This window comes from Engystomops pustulosus, chromosome 11 (assembly GCF_040894005.1).
Source record: "Engystomops pustulosus chromosome 11, aEngPut4.maternal, whole genome shotgun sequence".
Classification (NCBI taxonomy): domain Eukaryota; kingdom Metazoa; phylum Chordata; class Amphibia; order Anura; family Leptodactylidae; genus Engystomops; species Engystomops pustulosus.
The window spans coordinates 84219907-84237735 of record NC_092421.1 but is presented as its reverse complement, the minus strand read 5'-3'; the positions used below and the strand labels follow the sequence as shown (position 1 = coordinate 84237735).

Genomic DNA, 17829 nt, shown 5'->3' with positions numbered 1-17829 from the left:
TGTGTAAAGTAGATGTGATTGGCACAGTACATGGATGTGGCGGAACTGAAAGTATCTGCTGTAGTAGAGAGGAGTTTGTTATTGTTGTATGACAAAGATCCTATTTGGGGGTTGGCAGTGATTGGTTGGCGATTAGGGGCATGTGACCAGCTGGTGGTTGACAAGCCACTTAGTCACAGAGAAGGGATTGTGAACTGAACTTTAGCTCCGCTGTGAGGATGTTCTAGCAGCAACTCTGAGTTATCATCACAATGATAAGTAACAAATCCAACTCTGTCCCTAACAGATACTGAATGTCCTCGTGTAGCAGAGCTGAATTTGTCACTGAACAAAACAGATATTCCCGTGTGTGTCATGTGCAGATGTAGCAGAGCTAAACTCGTCACTGGTGACTGCAACTTATTATCACTTCACATGACACCAAGTGACAATCTCAGCTCTGCACGTCAGCACACTCCCTGTTCCCTGTGATTGCTGGGCATGCTGGTACTTGTGGTCCCTCTATTGTACAGTGATGATTCCCAGCCCGCAGATTGAAATGAATTGCACTTGAGAGTCCAGCAGCAGGTTTACGGTAAAGCCAGAGGAGAACAATGAGAACTGGAAGACAACTTACAAGACGACGCCGACAAGTTGCCCGAGGCAGCGTGAAAATTTTTTTGCAAAAAAAAAAAAAAAATTGCAACAAAACTGTGTCCGTGTAGAAGGAAAGTCTGGGAGTCTTACCTTGTGCTCTGGAAGAAATGATGAGCCAGCTAAGACACATGAGCGGTACGAGGGTGAGCGGCGGGAGCGAGGAGCCGTGCTCTGCCTGGAGCCCCTCGGACATTTTATCCTGACTGCGGCTCGGCTTTCACCATAATATACACTTACAGGGGACTGGGGCTCAGGATGTGAGAGATTTCCTGAAAGCAGCTCCGTTAACCCCTCCTGCCGGGGATGATCATCTCAGTCTTTCTCCCTTCAAACTTTTTTTTCCTTTTGGCAGGGGGATGATATGTTGACCGTTGCAGTAAATGAGCGTTAAACTGTCTGTGTTGGCTGGTGGGAGGCATTAGGATCGTTTAGTGGAGGAAGGCCGCCCGCCACAGCTGCTCGTGCCAACACTTACAAATTCTCAGTACAATGGAACAAATTATTGTCCTCCAGACTTTCACAGCCGCACTCTGCAGGATCCCAAAAAAACAGCTGGGATGAAAGAACCTGCCTGTATTTACTAAGCTGACACCAGGGATGGTCATGGCAGAGTGGTAGCCTGACCGGTCACTGGTACCTGATGCCACCTACAGATCACAGGGGTATGATACATTGATGCCACCTACAGATAACAGGGTTATGATACATTGATGCCACCTACAGATCACGGGGTATGATACATTGATGCCACCTACAGATCACGGGGTATGATACTTTGATGCCACCTAGAGATCACAGGGGTATAATACATTGATGCCACCTACAGATCACGGGGTATGATACTTTGATGCCACCTAGAGATCATGGGGTATAATACATTGATGCCACCTAGAGATCACAGGGGTATAATACATTGATGCCACCTACAGATCACGGGGTATAATACATTGATGCCACCTACAGATCACGGGGTATGATACATTGATGCCACCTACAGATCACGGGGTATAATACATTGATGCCACCTACAGATCACGGGGTATGATACATTGATGCCACCTACAGATCACAGGGGTATGATACATTGATGCCACCTACAGATCACGGGGCATAATACATTGATGCCACCTACAGATCACGGGGTATGATACATTGATGCCACCTACAGATCACGGGGTATGATACATTGATGCCACCTACAGATCACGGGGCATAATACATTGATGCCACCTACAGATCACGGGGTATGATACATTGATGCCACCTACAGATCACGGGGTATGATACATTGATGCCACCTACAGATCACGGGGTATGATACATTGATGCCACCTACAGATCACGGGGTATGATACATTGATGCCACCTACAGATCACGGGGTACGATACTTTGATGCCACCTAGAGATCATGGGGTATAATACATTGATGCCACCTAGAGATCACAGGGGTATAATACATTGATGCCACCTACAGAGCACGGGGTTATGATACATCGATGATAATAATTTCTTTAGTTATATAGCACACACAGATACCGCAGCGCTACACAAAGCATGACAAATTGGTCCCTGTCCCCATGGGGCTCACAATCTAAACAACCTACCAGTATGTTTTAGAGTGTGGGAGGAAACTGGAGAACCCGGATGCCACCTACAGATCATGGGGTATGATACAATGATGCCACCTACAGATCACGGGGTATGATACAATGATGCCACCTACAGATCACGGGGTATGATACATTGATGCCACCTACAGATCACGGGGTATGATACATTGATGCCACCTACAGATCATGGGGTATGATACAATGATGCCACCTACAGATCACGGGGTATGATACATTGATGCCACCTACAGATCATGGGGTAGGATACAATGATGCCACCTACAGATCATGGGGTATGATACATTGATGCCACCTAGAGATCACAGGGGTATAATACATTGGTGCCACCTACAGATCACAGGGGTATGATACATTCATGCCACCTACAGATCCTGGGGGTATGATACATTGATGCCACCTACAGATAACGGGGGTAGGATACAATGATGCCACCTACAGATCCTGGGGGTATGATACATTGATGCCACCTACAGATCCTGGGGGTATGATACATTGATGCCACCTACAGATCCTGGGGGTATGATACAATGATGTCACCCATACCTCCCAACATTTGGGAAAAGGAAAGAGGGACAAAATGGCGATCCCCCTAAGCCACACCCCCAATCACTCCCTGGCCACGCCCCAAATTTTAGCCATATTAAAAATAATAAAAATCATAATTTAAAAAAAAAAAAAAATTATCCTCATTGGGATTTGAACCCAGAACCTGCAGTGTCCATGTACAATAATAACACAGCGCCTCAACCCACTGAGCTATAACCTCAGTGATTAACAAGTAGAGAATTTTGGTAACTAAGAACTATATACTGCCTTGGTATATAGGGAGGGATCTTCTCAGATTATTGTAATTATTGAGACTATTATTATTATTATTATTATTATTGAGATGATTATTATTATTTTTACCATTATTAATAATCATCTCCATAATAATAAAATTTATAATAATAATAATAATAGTCTCAATAATTACAATAATAACCTCTGAGAAGATCCCTCTCTATATATCAGTGCATTAGTCTGTGTCACAGTGTAAATGGCAGATAACATGTCTTACTTACCAGAAATCCCCAGCTCTGTATCACTGGGCTTATAGCTCAGTTAGTTAAGCTTCTGTCTATGGTGCAGAGGGTCCCAGGTTCGAATCTCAGCCTGGGCAAAACTTTATTTAATTTAATTATATAAAGAGCTTGTGTCTGGGGAATACCTGGAGACCATATATGGACAGATAGAGATCTGAGCTGATGACGTGGTCCCTGCTCTCTCCACTAAGCCGACACTTCTCTGAAAAGGATTCCCTGCCCGATGTCTGCTCTGGGGAACCCTAGGAGATGCAGTGACCATATATGGACAGATCTGAAGCTGATGACGTGGTCCCTGCTCTGCGCTAAGCCCGACACTTCTCTGAAAAGGATTCCCTCCCGATGTCTGTAGAAGCCATTCTGTACTGTGAGTTCAGACTTTCAAAGTATTTACTATGCGGACACAGCGCCGGGACACAGCGGGACCTGGGGGGGAAATCCGTGACAATATCATAGCTGCCCGTGACGCGGGGCAGGGGTACGAAAAACGGGAAAGTCCCGTCAAAATCGGGACGGTTGGGAGCTATGATGTCACCTACAGATCCTGGGGGTATGATACAATGATGCCACCTACAGATCCTGGGGGTATGATACAATGATGTCACCTACAGATCCTGGGGGTATGATACAATGTCACCTACAGATCATGGGGTATGATACATTGATGCCACCTAGAGATCACAGGGGTATAATACATTGGTGCCACCTACAGATCACAGAGGTATGATACATTCATGCCACCTACAGATCCTGGGGGTATGATACATTGATGCCACCTACAGATCCTGGGGGTATGATACATTGATGCCACCTACAGATCCTGGGGGTATGATACATTGATGCCACCTACAGATCCTGGGGGTATGATACATTAATGTCACCTACAGATAACGGGGTATGATACAATGATGCCACCTATAGATCACAAGGGTATGATACATTGTTGCCACCTACAGCTCACGGGGTATGATACATTGATGCCACCTACAGATCACGGGGGTATCCACAGACGAGGACGGCACTACTCTGACAAATGTAAATATGCTACATGTGAGCATTGGTTATTGCCACAATAAAGAAGAAAAGCATCTGAACAGGATTCTGGTGAGTGCCATCCATTTCTCTACGTTGTGATCTCTTCAAATCAAGGGGTAAAATAGATTGATGTCCCCTACAGATCCCGGGGATATTTTACATTGCTGCCACCTACAGATCACTGTAGAATTTCACTCATTAGTGACAATAGGACCCCTGTTCCCCAGAGCACTGTGGGTCCCATTCTCATGGTTGGTGGAGGTCCCATTTTCATGGTTGGTGAGGGTCCCATACTCATGTTTGGTGGGGGTCCCATACTCATGGTTGGTGGGGGCTCCCATTCTCGTGGTTGGTGGGGGTCCCATTCTCATGGTCGGTGGAGGTTCCCATTCTCATGGTTGGTGAGGGTCCCATACTCATGGTTGGTGGGGGTGCCATTCTTATGGTTGGTGGGAATCCCATACTCATGGTTGGTGGGGGTCCCATACTCATGGTTGGGGGGTCCCATTTTCATGGTTGGTGGGGGGTCCCATACTCATGGTTGGTGGGAATCCCATACTCATGGTTGGGGGGCCCATTCTCATGTTTGGTGAGGGTCCCATTCTCATGGTTGGTAGGGGTCCCATTCTCATGGTTGGTGGAGGGCCCATACTCATGGTTGGTGGAGGGCCCATACTCATGGTTGGTGGGGGTCCCATACTCATGGTTGGGGGGTCCCATTCTCATGGTTGGTGGGGGCTCCCATTCTCATGGTTGGTGAGGGTGCAATTCTCATGGTTGGTGGGGGCTCCCATTCTCATGCTTGGTGGGGGCTCCCATACTCATGGTTGGGGGGTCCCATTCTCATGGTTGGTGGGGGCTCCCATTTTCATGGTTGGTGAGGGTGCCATTCTCATGGTTGGTGGGGGCTCCCATTCACATGGTTGGTGGGGGCTCCCATTCTCATGGTTGTTGGGGGGCCCATTCTCATGTTTGGTGAGGTCCCATTCTCATGGTTGGTAGGGGTCCCATTTTCATGGTTGGTGGGGGTCCCATACTCATGTTTGGTGGGGGTCCCATACTCATGGTTGGTGGGGGCTCCCATTCTCGTGGTTGGTGGGGGTCCCATTCTCATGGTTGGTGGGGGCTCCCATTCTCATGGTTGGTGAGGGTCCCATACTCATGGTTGGTGGGGGTGCCATTCTCATGGTTGGTGGGGGGTCCCATACTCATGGTTGGTGGGGGGTCCCATACTCATGGTTGGTGGGAATCCCATACTCATGGTTGGTGTTGGACCCATTCTCATGGTTGGTTGGAATCCCATTCTCATGGTTGAAGGGGGGGTCCCATACTCATGGTTGATGGGGGTCCCATACTCATGGTCGGTGGAGGGCCCATACTCATGGTTGGTGGGGGTCCCATACTCATGGTTGGGGGGTCCCATTCTCATGGTTGGTGGGGGCTCCCATTCTCATGGTTGGTGAGGGTGCCATTCTCATGGTTGGTGGGGGCTCCCATTCTCATGGTTGGTGGGGGCTCCCATACTCATGGTTGGGGGGTCCCATTCTCATGGTTGGTGGGGGCTCCCATTCTCATGGTTGGTGAGGGTGCCATTCTCATGGTTGGTGGGGGCTCCCATTCTCATGGTTGGTGGGGGCTCCCATTCTCATGGTTGTTGGGGGGCCCATTCTCATGTTTGGTGAGGGTCCCATTCTCATGGTTGGTAGGGGTCCCATTTTCATGGTTGGTGGGGGTCCCATACTCATGTTTGGTGGGGGTCCCATACTCATGGTTGGTGGGGGCTCCCATTCTCGTGGTTGGTGGGGGTCCCATTCTCATGGTTGGTGGGGGCTCCCATTCTCATGGTTGGTGAGGGTCCCATATTCATGGTTGGTGGGGGTGCCATTCTCATGGTTGGTGGGGGGTCCCATACTCATGGTTGGTGGGAATCCCATACTCATGGTTGGTGTTGGACCCATTCTCATGGTTGGTGGGAATCCCATTCTCATGGTTGATGGGAGGTCCCATACTCATGGTTGATGGGGGTCCCATACTCATGGTCGGTGGAGGGCCCATACTCATGGTTGGTGGGGGTCCCATACTCATGGTTGGGGGGTCCCATTCTCATGGTTGGTGGGGGCTCCCATTCTCATGGTTGGTGGGGGCTCCCATTCTCATGGTTGGTGAGGGTGCCATTCTCATGGTTGGTGGGGGCTCCCATTCTCATGGTTGGTGGGGGGCCCATTCTCATGGTTGGTGGGGGCTCCCATTCTCATGTTTGGTGAGGGTCCCATTCTCATGGTTGGTGTGGGTCCCATTCTCATGGTTGGTGGGGGGCCCATTCTCATGTTTGGTGAGGGTCCCATTCTCATGGTCGGTGGAGGGCCCATACTCATGGTCGGTGGGGGGCCCACTCTCATGGTTGGTGGGGGCCCATACTCATGGTTGGTGGGGGGTCCCATATTCATGGTTGGTGGGGGTCCCATTCTCATGGTTGGGAGGGGGCCATACTCATGATTGGTGGGGATTCCATTCTTGTAATTAGTGGGGGTCCCATTCTTGTGATTGGTCGGGGTCTTGCAGTCAGACCCTCTCCTGTGGATAAGGGGTAACTTAAATAATTGGTAAAACAGGAGAAAGACAGAATGGGCTGAGGTGAAATGTCCTCAGCAGATATTTAGCAGGGGACCCGAGTCTGACAAAATATAGTCAATAGCCCGAATATAAACTCTCCAACGCAAACCCAAAGTGAATAATTTCTCCAGACAAAAGCTAAAGATTTTCAGGCAATTTACAGACTCACCATTATGAGGCTATTGTAGAAATCTCCTGCTGTCTCCACTAGGCCGCAGCTGAAGCCTGAGCTGTCATAGCGAGGTCACCTGACTCACCTTCACCTCACATAATCACACGATGCAGGATGGTATCAGGACTTCACTGATGATGAGGCCTGGATCAGGATAAAATGTACAAATTATGGCTCCATGATGCATAATCTCTACTTTTACATCATTACCACAGTGGGAGGGGCTTGTATGCACCGCCCTCTGATCTCCATGTAAGGAGAGATAATTAGCATACAGCTGACTCCATTACTGGCCTTGGAGTCAAGGACATTGCAGATACCTGATGTTACTATGGGGCCTAAACATAAAAGTGGGGAGCACAGTGTAATGTGTGATGTTATTGTCACACAGAGCATTGTTTTGAGGTTGCGAGTCCTATTTATACGGGGGATTTAGCAAAAGTGGAGCAGCTGTCCATAGTAACCAATCAGGTTGCAGCTCTCATTTTGTAATGAACCTCCCCAAAATGAACAGAACAATGGCGTCTTGTTGCTTCCACTTCTATATTGGACAAGGAACGATAAAGATTCTTGGGGGGAGATTTATCAGAAGTGTCTGAGGTAAATCTGTTCTAGTCGCCCTTGAAACCAATCAGAGCTCAGCTTTAAGCTTATAAACAGCTGTGGGAAAATGAAAGCTGAGCTCTGATTGGTTGCCACAGACAAATAGAACAGATCTGCTCTCGGACACTTCTGATAAATCTCCCGTGGTGTTTTATCTTTTCATTGATTAGGCCAGTGGCACATGTGCCGTTTTGTACACGTTTTTGGCCCATTTTTAAGCAGTCCGTCAAAAAACGCATCTTAATTCATGCGTTTGCATGCGTTTTTTGACGGACTGCTTAAAAATGCGTTCAAAAATCCGTTCAAAAAGCCGGGAAACGCATGTGATTGATAACTCGATCGCATGCGTTTCTCTGGAAACGCATATGTGATCGGCCCGAGCCCTGCCCCCTGTGCGCTAGCGGAACGTGTGAACGTGCCCTGAGCGTCTGACTGATGGGACCCCCAACAATCTGGCAGGAAGTCAGCAGGACATGGGACGTCACAGGAAGTCCTGAGTCCTGCCACCTGGGGGTCATGTGACCTGAGACTCCCAGACAACTTTAACAGGGTAAGTAAAATATGGGTGACCCAACATTTACAAAGCTACTTCTCCTCCAGTTTGGAGGTTCTTCTATCCTGGTGGTCACATTGAGTGTGATGGGGCAGGGAGCAGGAGTGGGGCAGAGAGCAGGGGGGGGGGGCAGGGAGCAGGGGTGGGACACAGCTGAACCTATAGCTGGAATCTCTGGCAGGTCACACCTGGTCTAAACAGGTCCAACCTCTGGAGGTCACTTCCACATCTACTAAGCTCTGGGCCAGTAGATCCAGGACGCTGTGCGCCCCCTGGGGGGGATTTTAAGACCAGCGCCCGTTTTAATAACCCCCCCCCCCCCATATGTTTCTAATTCTGGGAAACTCCTGTAATAATAAGACTAGATTTCCCTGCTAGTTTTTGCAATGTTATGTCTTTCCTATCATGCCAGGGACCATATGCTTTATACGATGCGCGGTGCGATGTGATGAGCTTCCGTCCTGGCCTCTCCTCCACAGCTGCCCTCAGCGGAGGCATTTCCATGGGAAAGGAGCCAGTAAGGAAGAGCGATGGCTACTATTACACAGCGCTATCATCCCCATCTGCTCAATTACACTTCCCTTCCCTAAAAATGGGAAAACTTGGCTGCGTGAGAGAAGAAGCCGGGAATATTGTGACTTGTCTATGTATAGGAACGACTTACTGATTGTTAATTCTGACACTTTTTTGTGTGATTGTCTTTTTTTCCAGCTGTTTGGACCCTAAAATATCTAGTGGTAAAATTTGTTCTGGCAGCTCATTTAGAGGGGTATTCTGACTCGGCCCCAACATGTTAGTGCCCTGTTCACACCTGTGTACCGACTCCGGTTATTATCCCCCATCACTGAGGGCGCGCTCACACGTTGCGTTTTGGTCGCGTTTTCATTGCGTTTGAAACGCATTACAACAGCTGATGAGAGGTAATTTTCCTAATTACATTACCGTTTACGTTTGTTAATGCAATGTTAACGCGTGCGTTAACATTGCATTTACGATGCGTTTTATAAACGGAAATGCTAACCGTGATATAATTAGGCAAATCACCTCTCCTCATCTGTTGTATATGCGTTTCAAACGTGATGAAAACGCAGGTCAAATCGCAACTTGTGAACGCGCCCTGAGGGTGCAGTCACACCTGTGTTTAAAAACCCATTGTAACAGCTGAAGAGAGATTTGCCAAATTAAACAGCTGTTAACACTTGCGCTTTCAGAACGCAACCGTTAATGCATTGTTAACATCGTGCTAACACATGCATTTTTAAGACAATTTTGACACACGCGTTAACACATGCGTTAACATTTGGGTTTTGTAAACGCAAGTGTTAACAGCTGTTTAATGAGGCAAATCTCTCCTCAGCTGCTGCAATGCGTTTTTAAACACATTAATTAAATGCGACGTGTGAACGCGCCCTCAGTGATACAGACAAATGAGGCTACTCACAATAGGGGAGATTTATCATAAGGCCGCGGTCACACATACCACTAGGTGTCCGTGTATAACGCAATGCTAGCGCACAGGGGGTGGTCCTCTGCGCTAGCGTTGTGTTATGAACGGACGCCTAGCGGTACGTGTGACCGCGGCCTAAGTCTCTTAGAGCAGATCTGTTCTAGTAGCCCATGGCAACCAATCAGAGCTCAGCTTTCTTTTTCCCACAGCTGTTTATCACATGAAAGCTGATCTCTGATTGGTTACCATGAGCAACTAGAACAGTTTTACCTCAGAAACTTGATGATAAATCTCCCCCGTTATGTCCATATCTCCCATACAGGAGCTCCTATTGATGTTTACCTAACTATTACTTACCTTTAATCTCTGACCAACTGCAGGGAGAGAAAAGTAGTTGTGAAGTTGAGACTAATGTAAAGCAGATAATCTTTACATTATATGTAGATATTTCCACTGCTATGTAGCAGCCAAGCTGTGTGGTCCATGCAGTAGCACCTTTGGTCACATGACTTGACTGTGCAGGTCCTTCAAACAGTAGACAATGGATATTAAAGGGGTTGGCCACTTTACCTCATGTTTCTTGTAATGTAGTGGGGGGGGGGGGGGGGCAGGATATGAGGTAATTTCCCAATATACATCTAGTAATAGTTCTGCTCCGCTATCTTGATGTATATAGTGAAGCCTCCTGTCTTTTACCTCATCAGCATGAGATTCTTGCTATAAAATGGCTGCGGTATGTAACACCCCTGCCGATACATGGTCAGAGGGGTAGTTTCCAACAGTGCCCTCTCCAGGTTAGGAACTGACAGAGGGAGGCGCGAATCCTCCAGGAAGGTTCTAGACCTGGTCATCAGGGGTTAACAGTGGTAGATCCTGCTTGAGCAGGCAAGGGTCAACTATGCTAAAGTTATCATCCAATTGTATTCCTTCATGTGAACTGGAGTGTGATTGGAGAGTGAGCCACCACCTGACCAGGTAATGACAGGAAGGGGCAAGGGCTTTCCCTAGAGAGTACACCTTGCAGATTGTCTGTGACCAGAGAGACAGTGTGACGCACACCTTCAGTGTCACACACAGAACACCCAGGACAAAGCTGCAGCTTCCATACCTGGACACAGCTACCCCCCAGCCTGCACCTACTACCAGGCTGGTGAATCTACTCCTGAGGGTCACTCTCCATAATCACTCCAGTAATCCGGCATCTGTTCTGAAATCTTTTGGCCTGTTGCCTACAGTTGTTCCAATAAAGAACCGTGAGTTATTTTGCACAACGTTGCCTCCATCTGTTCCCTGGATACGGCTTTCACAACCACGGGCTCCCCATCCATTGCCCAGGGACTCATACTACAGACACCAAAGGGGTTGCCCCAGGGAGAACCAGTACATCAGCCTCTCCCTCTATATCATTTCTTGCACACAACACCTGCTGGAGACCTGCCAGGCTGTAGGACAGCCCTCCGGTCGCCATACCAAGCACCATGACATCAGCGCGCCTAGGCCGCAACTGCCAGCCCTCCAGGCCCCAAGAAAAGGCCCCGGTGGGGGATGTTGCATATAGTGAAGCCTCCTGTCTTTTACCTCATCAGCCAGAGATTCCTGACCATAAAATGGCTGCAGTCGAGGGATGTGACAATTGCCCTGCCAGGACCTTATGATATTTATTCATGAATATAAGATTAAGGTCCTGGCAGGGTGATTGCTCATGGACAGATAAAAATCACATGACCCTCCATCTGTGGCCATTTTATGGTCAGGAATCTCTGGCTGATGAGGTAAAAGACAGGAGGCTTCACTATATACATCAAGATAGCGGAGCAGAACTATCACTAGATGTATATTGGGAAATTACCTCATATCCTGCCCCCCACTACATAACAAGAAACATGAGGTAAAATGGCCATCCCCTTTAAGGGTGATGATGTGGGGATGTCAGACGCTGCTAGAGCATCATATCATCATGAGAAGTGATATAAGTAGTAGTCTGTAGTTGGGGTTATGCGGTAATGGGGGGCAGGATAGCGGTACACTATGGCCATCACAGCTGTGATGTACGGCATCCAGGGCTCCTAAAAGTTGATTAGTCAGGGGTCTGGGGACTCAATAGGACCCTAACTGACCTGAAACTGCCCTCAATATAAAAAATAACATGAATGTTCCCCTCTTTCTGCCAGAAAACCCCCTTTAATCTGTGACAGACCTGACAGTTTCCCTATAGCACCTCCGCAGGAGGGATGGGGTATTACACATGGGATTCCCCGATACGTAGCTATAAATTCACTGCTTTCTGTCTGATTAAGGTGCCGGTGGTATTTGTCGAGGCCTAGTGTTGTCACCCCCCGGATAGCAGCGCCTGTTACTAGGCAACCATAGCAGCTTACCCAGCGCAGCCCTTTAATGCCTCCCCAATGAATAACTATAATGGGAGATTCTGGTGTTTTACTGGATTTTACTCATTAATATTAATTATGACTGGGAACTGGAATAGTAATTGTAAAGTGGAGTCGTTGAAAGGTCTTTAGAACGTAGAAGCAGTTTTTTTTTTTGTGGTTTCTGTATCTCTGGGATTTGGGAATAAGAATATAAATGTAGAATAGCTCCTAATGGCTGTGTGTGGCCCCTCCGTAGAGGTCGCCCGGTGTGTACGGGGGTCTATGCGCCGCTATTGTCATAAATGCTAGATTCATCCCCTTTAACTGCCTGAATCGGTGATAGATAAGTATTTGCAGATGTTTTATGGATTTGGAGCCTCAAACTCTCTGAATAATGAGAAGCCTCAACGTTACATTAAAAGGCAAAATGCGAGCTCGTAACTGTAAGCCGCGCTGAAATGTTCATTTTCAGGGTTTCCAAACTTTCTCAGACACACCTATGCTTTAACAACGTACCAGCGTAATGCGCTTCACCAAAAATAATAGGTCGCTATCCAAGGCAGAAGACTGCACGGCTCAGCATTTCCATACACACCATGTAGGCCCAGAACTCTTAAAGGCAAAGTACCACTAGATCCAGGGCCTCTAGACGTCCATGTGGTGTGTGCCGCCTGAAATAGGACACATTCTTCTTTTTGCTTCTAATAGCTCAGTTTCTGAGAAATCCCTCTTTCAAAAATATGCAGCTAAGCTCAATTTTTAGGAACATAGGGGCAGATTTACTTACCCGGTCCATTCACGATCCAGCGGCGCGTTCTCTGTGGAGGATTCGGGTCTTCCGGTGATTCACTAAGGTCGTGCACCCGATTTCCACTAGGTTGTCGCTGCTGCGCTGAAGTCCTTCAGAGTTCACTGGAGTTCACAATCCTACCCTGGGTGCAGGTAAGTGCGTGACAAGCGACACTTTTTTTTTTTCATGCAGCGGTTTTTCCGAATCCGTCAGGTTTTCTTTCCGCCGATGTGCCACAATCCGATCGCGTGCACCAAAATCCCAGGGCAATTCAGTGAAAATCGGCGCAAAACGGTAAAATTCGGGTAACCCATCGGAAAAACCCAATTCGAGCCCTTAGTAAACGACCCCCACAGACTTTTAAATTATGCAAATGAGGAGCTCCTGGCTACATCACCGAAGCCTCTTCTGGCTCAATCGCCTACTAATTATTCATGCCTCCATTTGGCACTCTGGGAAAAGGAAGCGGTGGGAAAAGGTGTGAATAGTTAGTGGGGTCTTCTGAGATGTAGCCAGGATCCCCTGAGGCTCATTCACATAATTTAAAAGACCATGTTCCCAAAAATTGAGCTTTTAGAAGCAAAAAGAAGAGCAGATTCTGATTCAGGAGGCGCACACCAACATGTAAGTGCGCTTGGTTTAGAAGCTCTGAATTTATGGGGTACATTTCGTTCCTTAAAGGGCAGGGGCATATATAAATCCTAATGGATTTATATATTTGTATACAGCTACCGCCACCAATGAAGCACTCTCTTAAAGGAAATCTACCATCAAAATCCACCCTGATAAACCAGAGGCACTAACTCATAGATCCAGGCACCGGGACTGTGGTATCTTCTTCCATCTTCTTATCCACGGCCTCCTCCCTTCTAAAAATCACCTTTTAAAATTATGCTAATTAGCCAGATGGGTTACTCTAGCCCAGTGATGGCGAACCTTTTAGAGACTGCCCAAACTACAACCAAAATCCACTTATTTACCATAGTGCCAACATGGCATTTTTAGCAGTAACTTACTGCTACCTGTTCTTCCACATGTTTCAATCGTATGGACCCCCTGAGGCCACCTATACAGTTGAAAGAAGGAGGGAAAATTCTGACTATCATTGTAGCTTCTCTCCAGGGTCTCTCTGTACAGGATGAATGGTGGGTCCAGCAGGATGAGCTCCAAAGATATTGCAGTTGTATCCACACCTCCTAATTTTACCTGCAGTTCCAAACAGCCAGTGAAGTGTTGCTTTAAAATAGCCCTGAGAGCAGCATCTCTTAAGTTGAATTTGGTCCTGTTTGGTGAACTCTGTCCTGGGGTGATGGTCTGAGTGCCCATAGAAATGGCTCTGAGTGCCACCTCTGGCACCCGTGCCATAGGTTCGCCACCACTGCCCTAGCCCCTCTGTGCTCTGGTTTTACAGGATGTTACACTGTCTCATCCTTCCCCCTGCTCTCTCACCACTAAGAATACAGCAGGAAGTGCTTACTGTACAAGTGCTGAGGGAGCATGGGGGAGGATGAGAAGGTGTAAAAACAGATCCCAGAGGGGCTAGGGTAGCCCCTCTGGCTCATTAGCATAGTTTTAAAAGTTGATGTTAAAAGGAGGCCATGGATAACACAGTTACGGTGCCTGGATCTATGAGTAAGTGTCTCTGGTTTATCATGCTTGATTTAAATGGTAGATTTCCTTTAAGGGAGTGCTTCATTTGTGGGGGCTACCGTATATAAATCCATTAGCATATATATATTCCCCTGCCCTTTAAGGCTCTATGTTCATATATTTATAATATATTTATATTTATATATTTTCCGGATTCGGAAAACCGTGGAATTCAAGATCAGCACTCACATGCACCAAGGAGAAGAAGAAGGTGAACTCCGGCGGACCTCGGGGCAGCAACGACACCTGATGGATATTGGGCGCACGACCTTAATGAATCCCGGCAGAACCCGAATCCTCGCCAGAGAACGCGCCACTGGATCGCGACTGGACCAGGTAAGTAAATGAGCCCCAATGTGCCTGAGCTGCAATACCACAACCCTCCTGTGGATTGTTTTTGCACCTTTAAGGGATAATCTTTCTAATAGGAGGCACCACATAACTTATGGTTAGCAGATTTAGGGAACCACATGTATGAATTAAAGGCAGTAACACTCATATACTGATACATACATAGGCAGTAACTGATACATATGTATGTCCCAGATCTACATAGAGAATATTAATCATAAAAGTGCGTCACGCCTTATTCCCTGAAGCCTTAGAGTATCAGCGCCGTCCCCTTTGCGTTACATAAGTTTAAAAAAAAAGCGAGAAAAAAAGTTACGTAATTAAAGAAAACGCTAAAAGTTCTTATGATCTAAACATATCGTCGCCATCTAGTGGTGATTTTTAATATGCACCGACCATTTTTTGCCCTCGGTCGCTAATGATGTTGTAATATATATATATTAAATATACACAGAAGTAGTGACTGGGAGGTGGATGGTAGGGACTCACCTTGTGGGGATTCAGTCCGCAAGGTGCAATGCTTTATGGGAAAAAATATGCCCTCCCCCCCCAGCCCATGGTGAATGGCGAAGGCTCATCTCATACACACAGCATGGGGTTTCATCTTCTATAAAAACCTTATTTCAGGTGGCGCTAGAGGCACAGTTTTACTTTTTCACCATGATAAACACATTTGCATATTCCTGACCTATAGTGAGAGCCATCATGCGCTGGTTTACGGCGGTGGCCTGGATTATGTTGTGGTTTACAACTGTAAATCTGTCAGGACAGTGTGAACGCAGCTTTAATGAGCACATCAGTCATTTACCTGCAGGAATTAATGGACTACAATTCGGATCACAGGAGATGAGAGTGCAGGGAGCTGGTCATAGGGACATGTGAATACAGCGTATACACAAAGCCATCATATACATCATATACAGGCAAATACACCATAGAACACAGAAAAAGAGCATATACATCATTTCCCATCATAGTATATCCCCCCAGCTGTTCCCTACTTCTTTCCTTGTTGCTGCTTAATGAAATCAATTATAAACACAGATACAGACAGTCCCCGGGTTACGTACAGGATAGGTTCTGTAGGTTTGTTCTTAAGTTGAATTTGTGTGTAAGTCGAAACTGTACATTTTAGAATTGTAGTTTCAGACAATTTTCTTTTGCCCCAGTGACAATTTGAGTTTCTAAATTTTCTGCTTTATTTGGACCAAGGATTATCACTAAATCTTCACTACAGACACCTTACAGCTGATCATTGCAGCCTGGGGCTATAGTAACATCCAGAGAGGTCACCAGAGGTCACAGGGGGCAGAGAGTTCCGTCTTTAACTAGGGGTCGTCTGTAGGTCGGGTGTTCTTAAGTAGAGGACCGCCTGTACTTATCTCTCCTTCTATTATCTATAACGAGGGATAACCCCAGAACAATAACAAGCACCCGCAGGATTACAGGGGTGTCTAAGCACTTTTGTTTCCTTTATGCGTGTCATTGCCATAGGCCATGTCTCTGCAGACAAACGAGGGGGTGATCGTAACAAAAAACTCTTTACGATGGAGGCCAAATGGACTCTTACCTTGGATACTTGTTATCCGTTGGGTTTGGACTCCAGGAATGACCTCCCTTATATTTATTTTTTGTTTTTGTTACTGTGTTTATTGTTAATCCCCTCTGTTCTGCCTCTACCCATTGGCAATCCCTCCCTTTGTTCCATCACATGACGGGAGGGCGGATCTTTTAAGCTTATCTCTCGGTTCCGTTTTAGTCTGCTGCTGGTCCCTCCTCTCTTTTTGATCATGTGACGTGAGGTCGGTTTATTCACACCTACCTTGCCTGCTACATATACTGTGTCTCATTATAGTTCACACTTTGTATAAATAAGGACCAAGAGAATACGGTCCGAAACGCATCACCTTAGTTTTGTGGTGTACACTTTTAAATGATTTTTTCTTTGTATACTTTTAATGGATCTTCAATAAACTTTGGATTTATTTTTTACTGAGCCGGGGCCGAAGGTTTCCAGTTTTTCCTAACTCACCTCTCCCTGCTCCCCTGCAGCAGCTCCTCTCTCCAGCATGGCAGATGCCTGCCGGCTCAGTGTTTATCTCACTTCATCACTGCTGGCAAGTCCCTCCTCCCCCTCCCTTGCACTGATGTGTCATCCCTCATGGAGAGGGAAGAGCAGACATGAGGTGAGAGGCACACTGTCTAGCATGATAGCACTCCTTCGGGCAGGGTGCCAGGTAGGATTACAAAGTTCATTTTCAGGGGATAGGAACTATGCATTTTTAGCTAAAAACAGTGTGGTCATAAGTTAGTATAGTGCTATGGATACTTATTATTAAAGGGGTTGTCCGAGTTTTGAAAAAATATATATATATATGTGGCCGGGAGCGGGCTGCCTAAAATAATAAAGCTGTACTTACCTTACGGTACCTCCGGTATCCAGCATTCAGCTTCCGGCCGGCCGTGGCACAGTATTGTGTATGGGGGCCGGAAGGTTGTCGGGTCCGGCCGGAAGCTGAATGCAGCGCTGCTCCGACGGCCATGTTTGTTTACATGGCGCCCGGACCAGAGCGATAGCAGCGCTGGATACGGGAGGGCACCGGAAGGTAAGTACAGCTTTATTGTTTTAGGCAGCCCGCTGCCGGCCAAATATATATTTTTTTCAAAACTCGGACAGCCCCTTTAAGCTTATTAGTGAACGCTGGTGACAGGTTCCCTTTATCAAATATATGAGCTATGAATTCATATAATAAAAACTAAATGGGAAATGGTCAAAAGACGTCTGTGGGAACCTGTCATTAAGTTTAATAGTGAAAACCTGATGACAGGTTCCCTTTAAAGCGGTTATCTTGTCCTGACATAGATGAGCTGATCACCAAAGATATGGCTTCTC

At 46.9% G+C, this 17829-nt stretch overlaps 1 protein-coding gene across 1 annotated transcript in view; it reads right to left on the bottom strand.

Annotated features, from left to right (window-relative positions):
- ADAM12 (ADAM metallopeptidase domain 12) overlaps positions 1 to 1034 on the bottom strand; it is a 390586-nt gene extending 389552 nt beyond the window's left edge. Inside the window, exon 1 of the mRNA XM_072130819.1 lies at positions 727 to 1034. Within this exon, the coding sequence (XP_071986920.1) occupies positions 727 to 829 (103 nt within the window). The 5' untranslated portion in view covers positions 830 to 1034. The remainder of the gene's footprint in view (positions 1 to 726) is intronic.
- Between the last annotated feature and the right edge of the window lie 16795 nt (positions 1035 to 17829).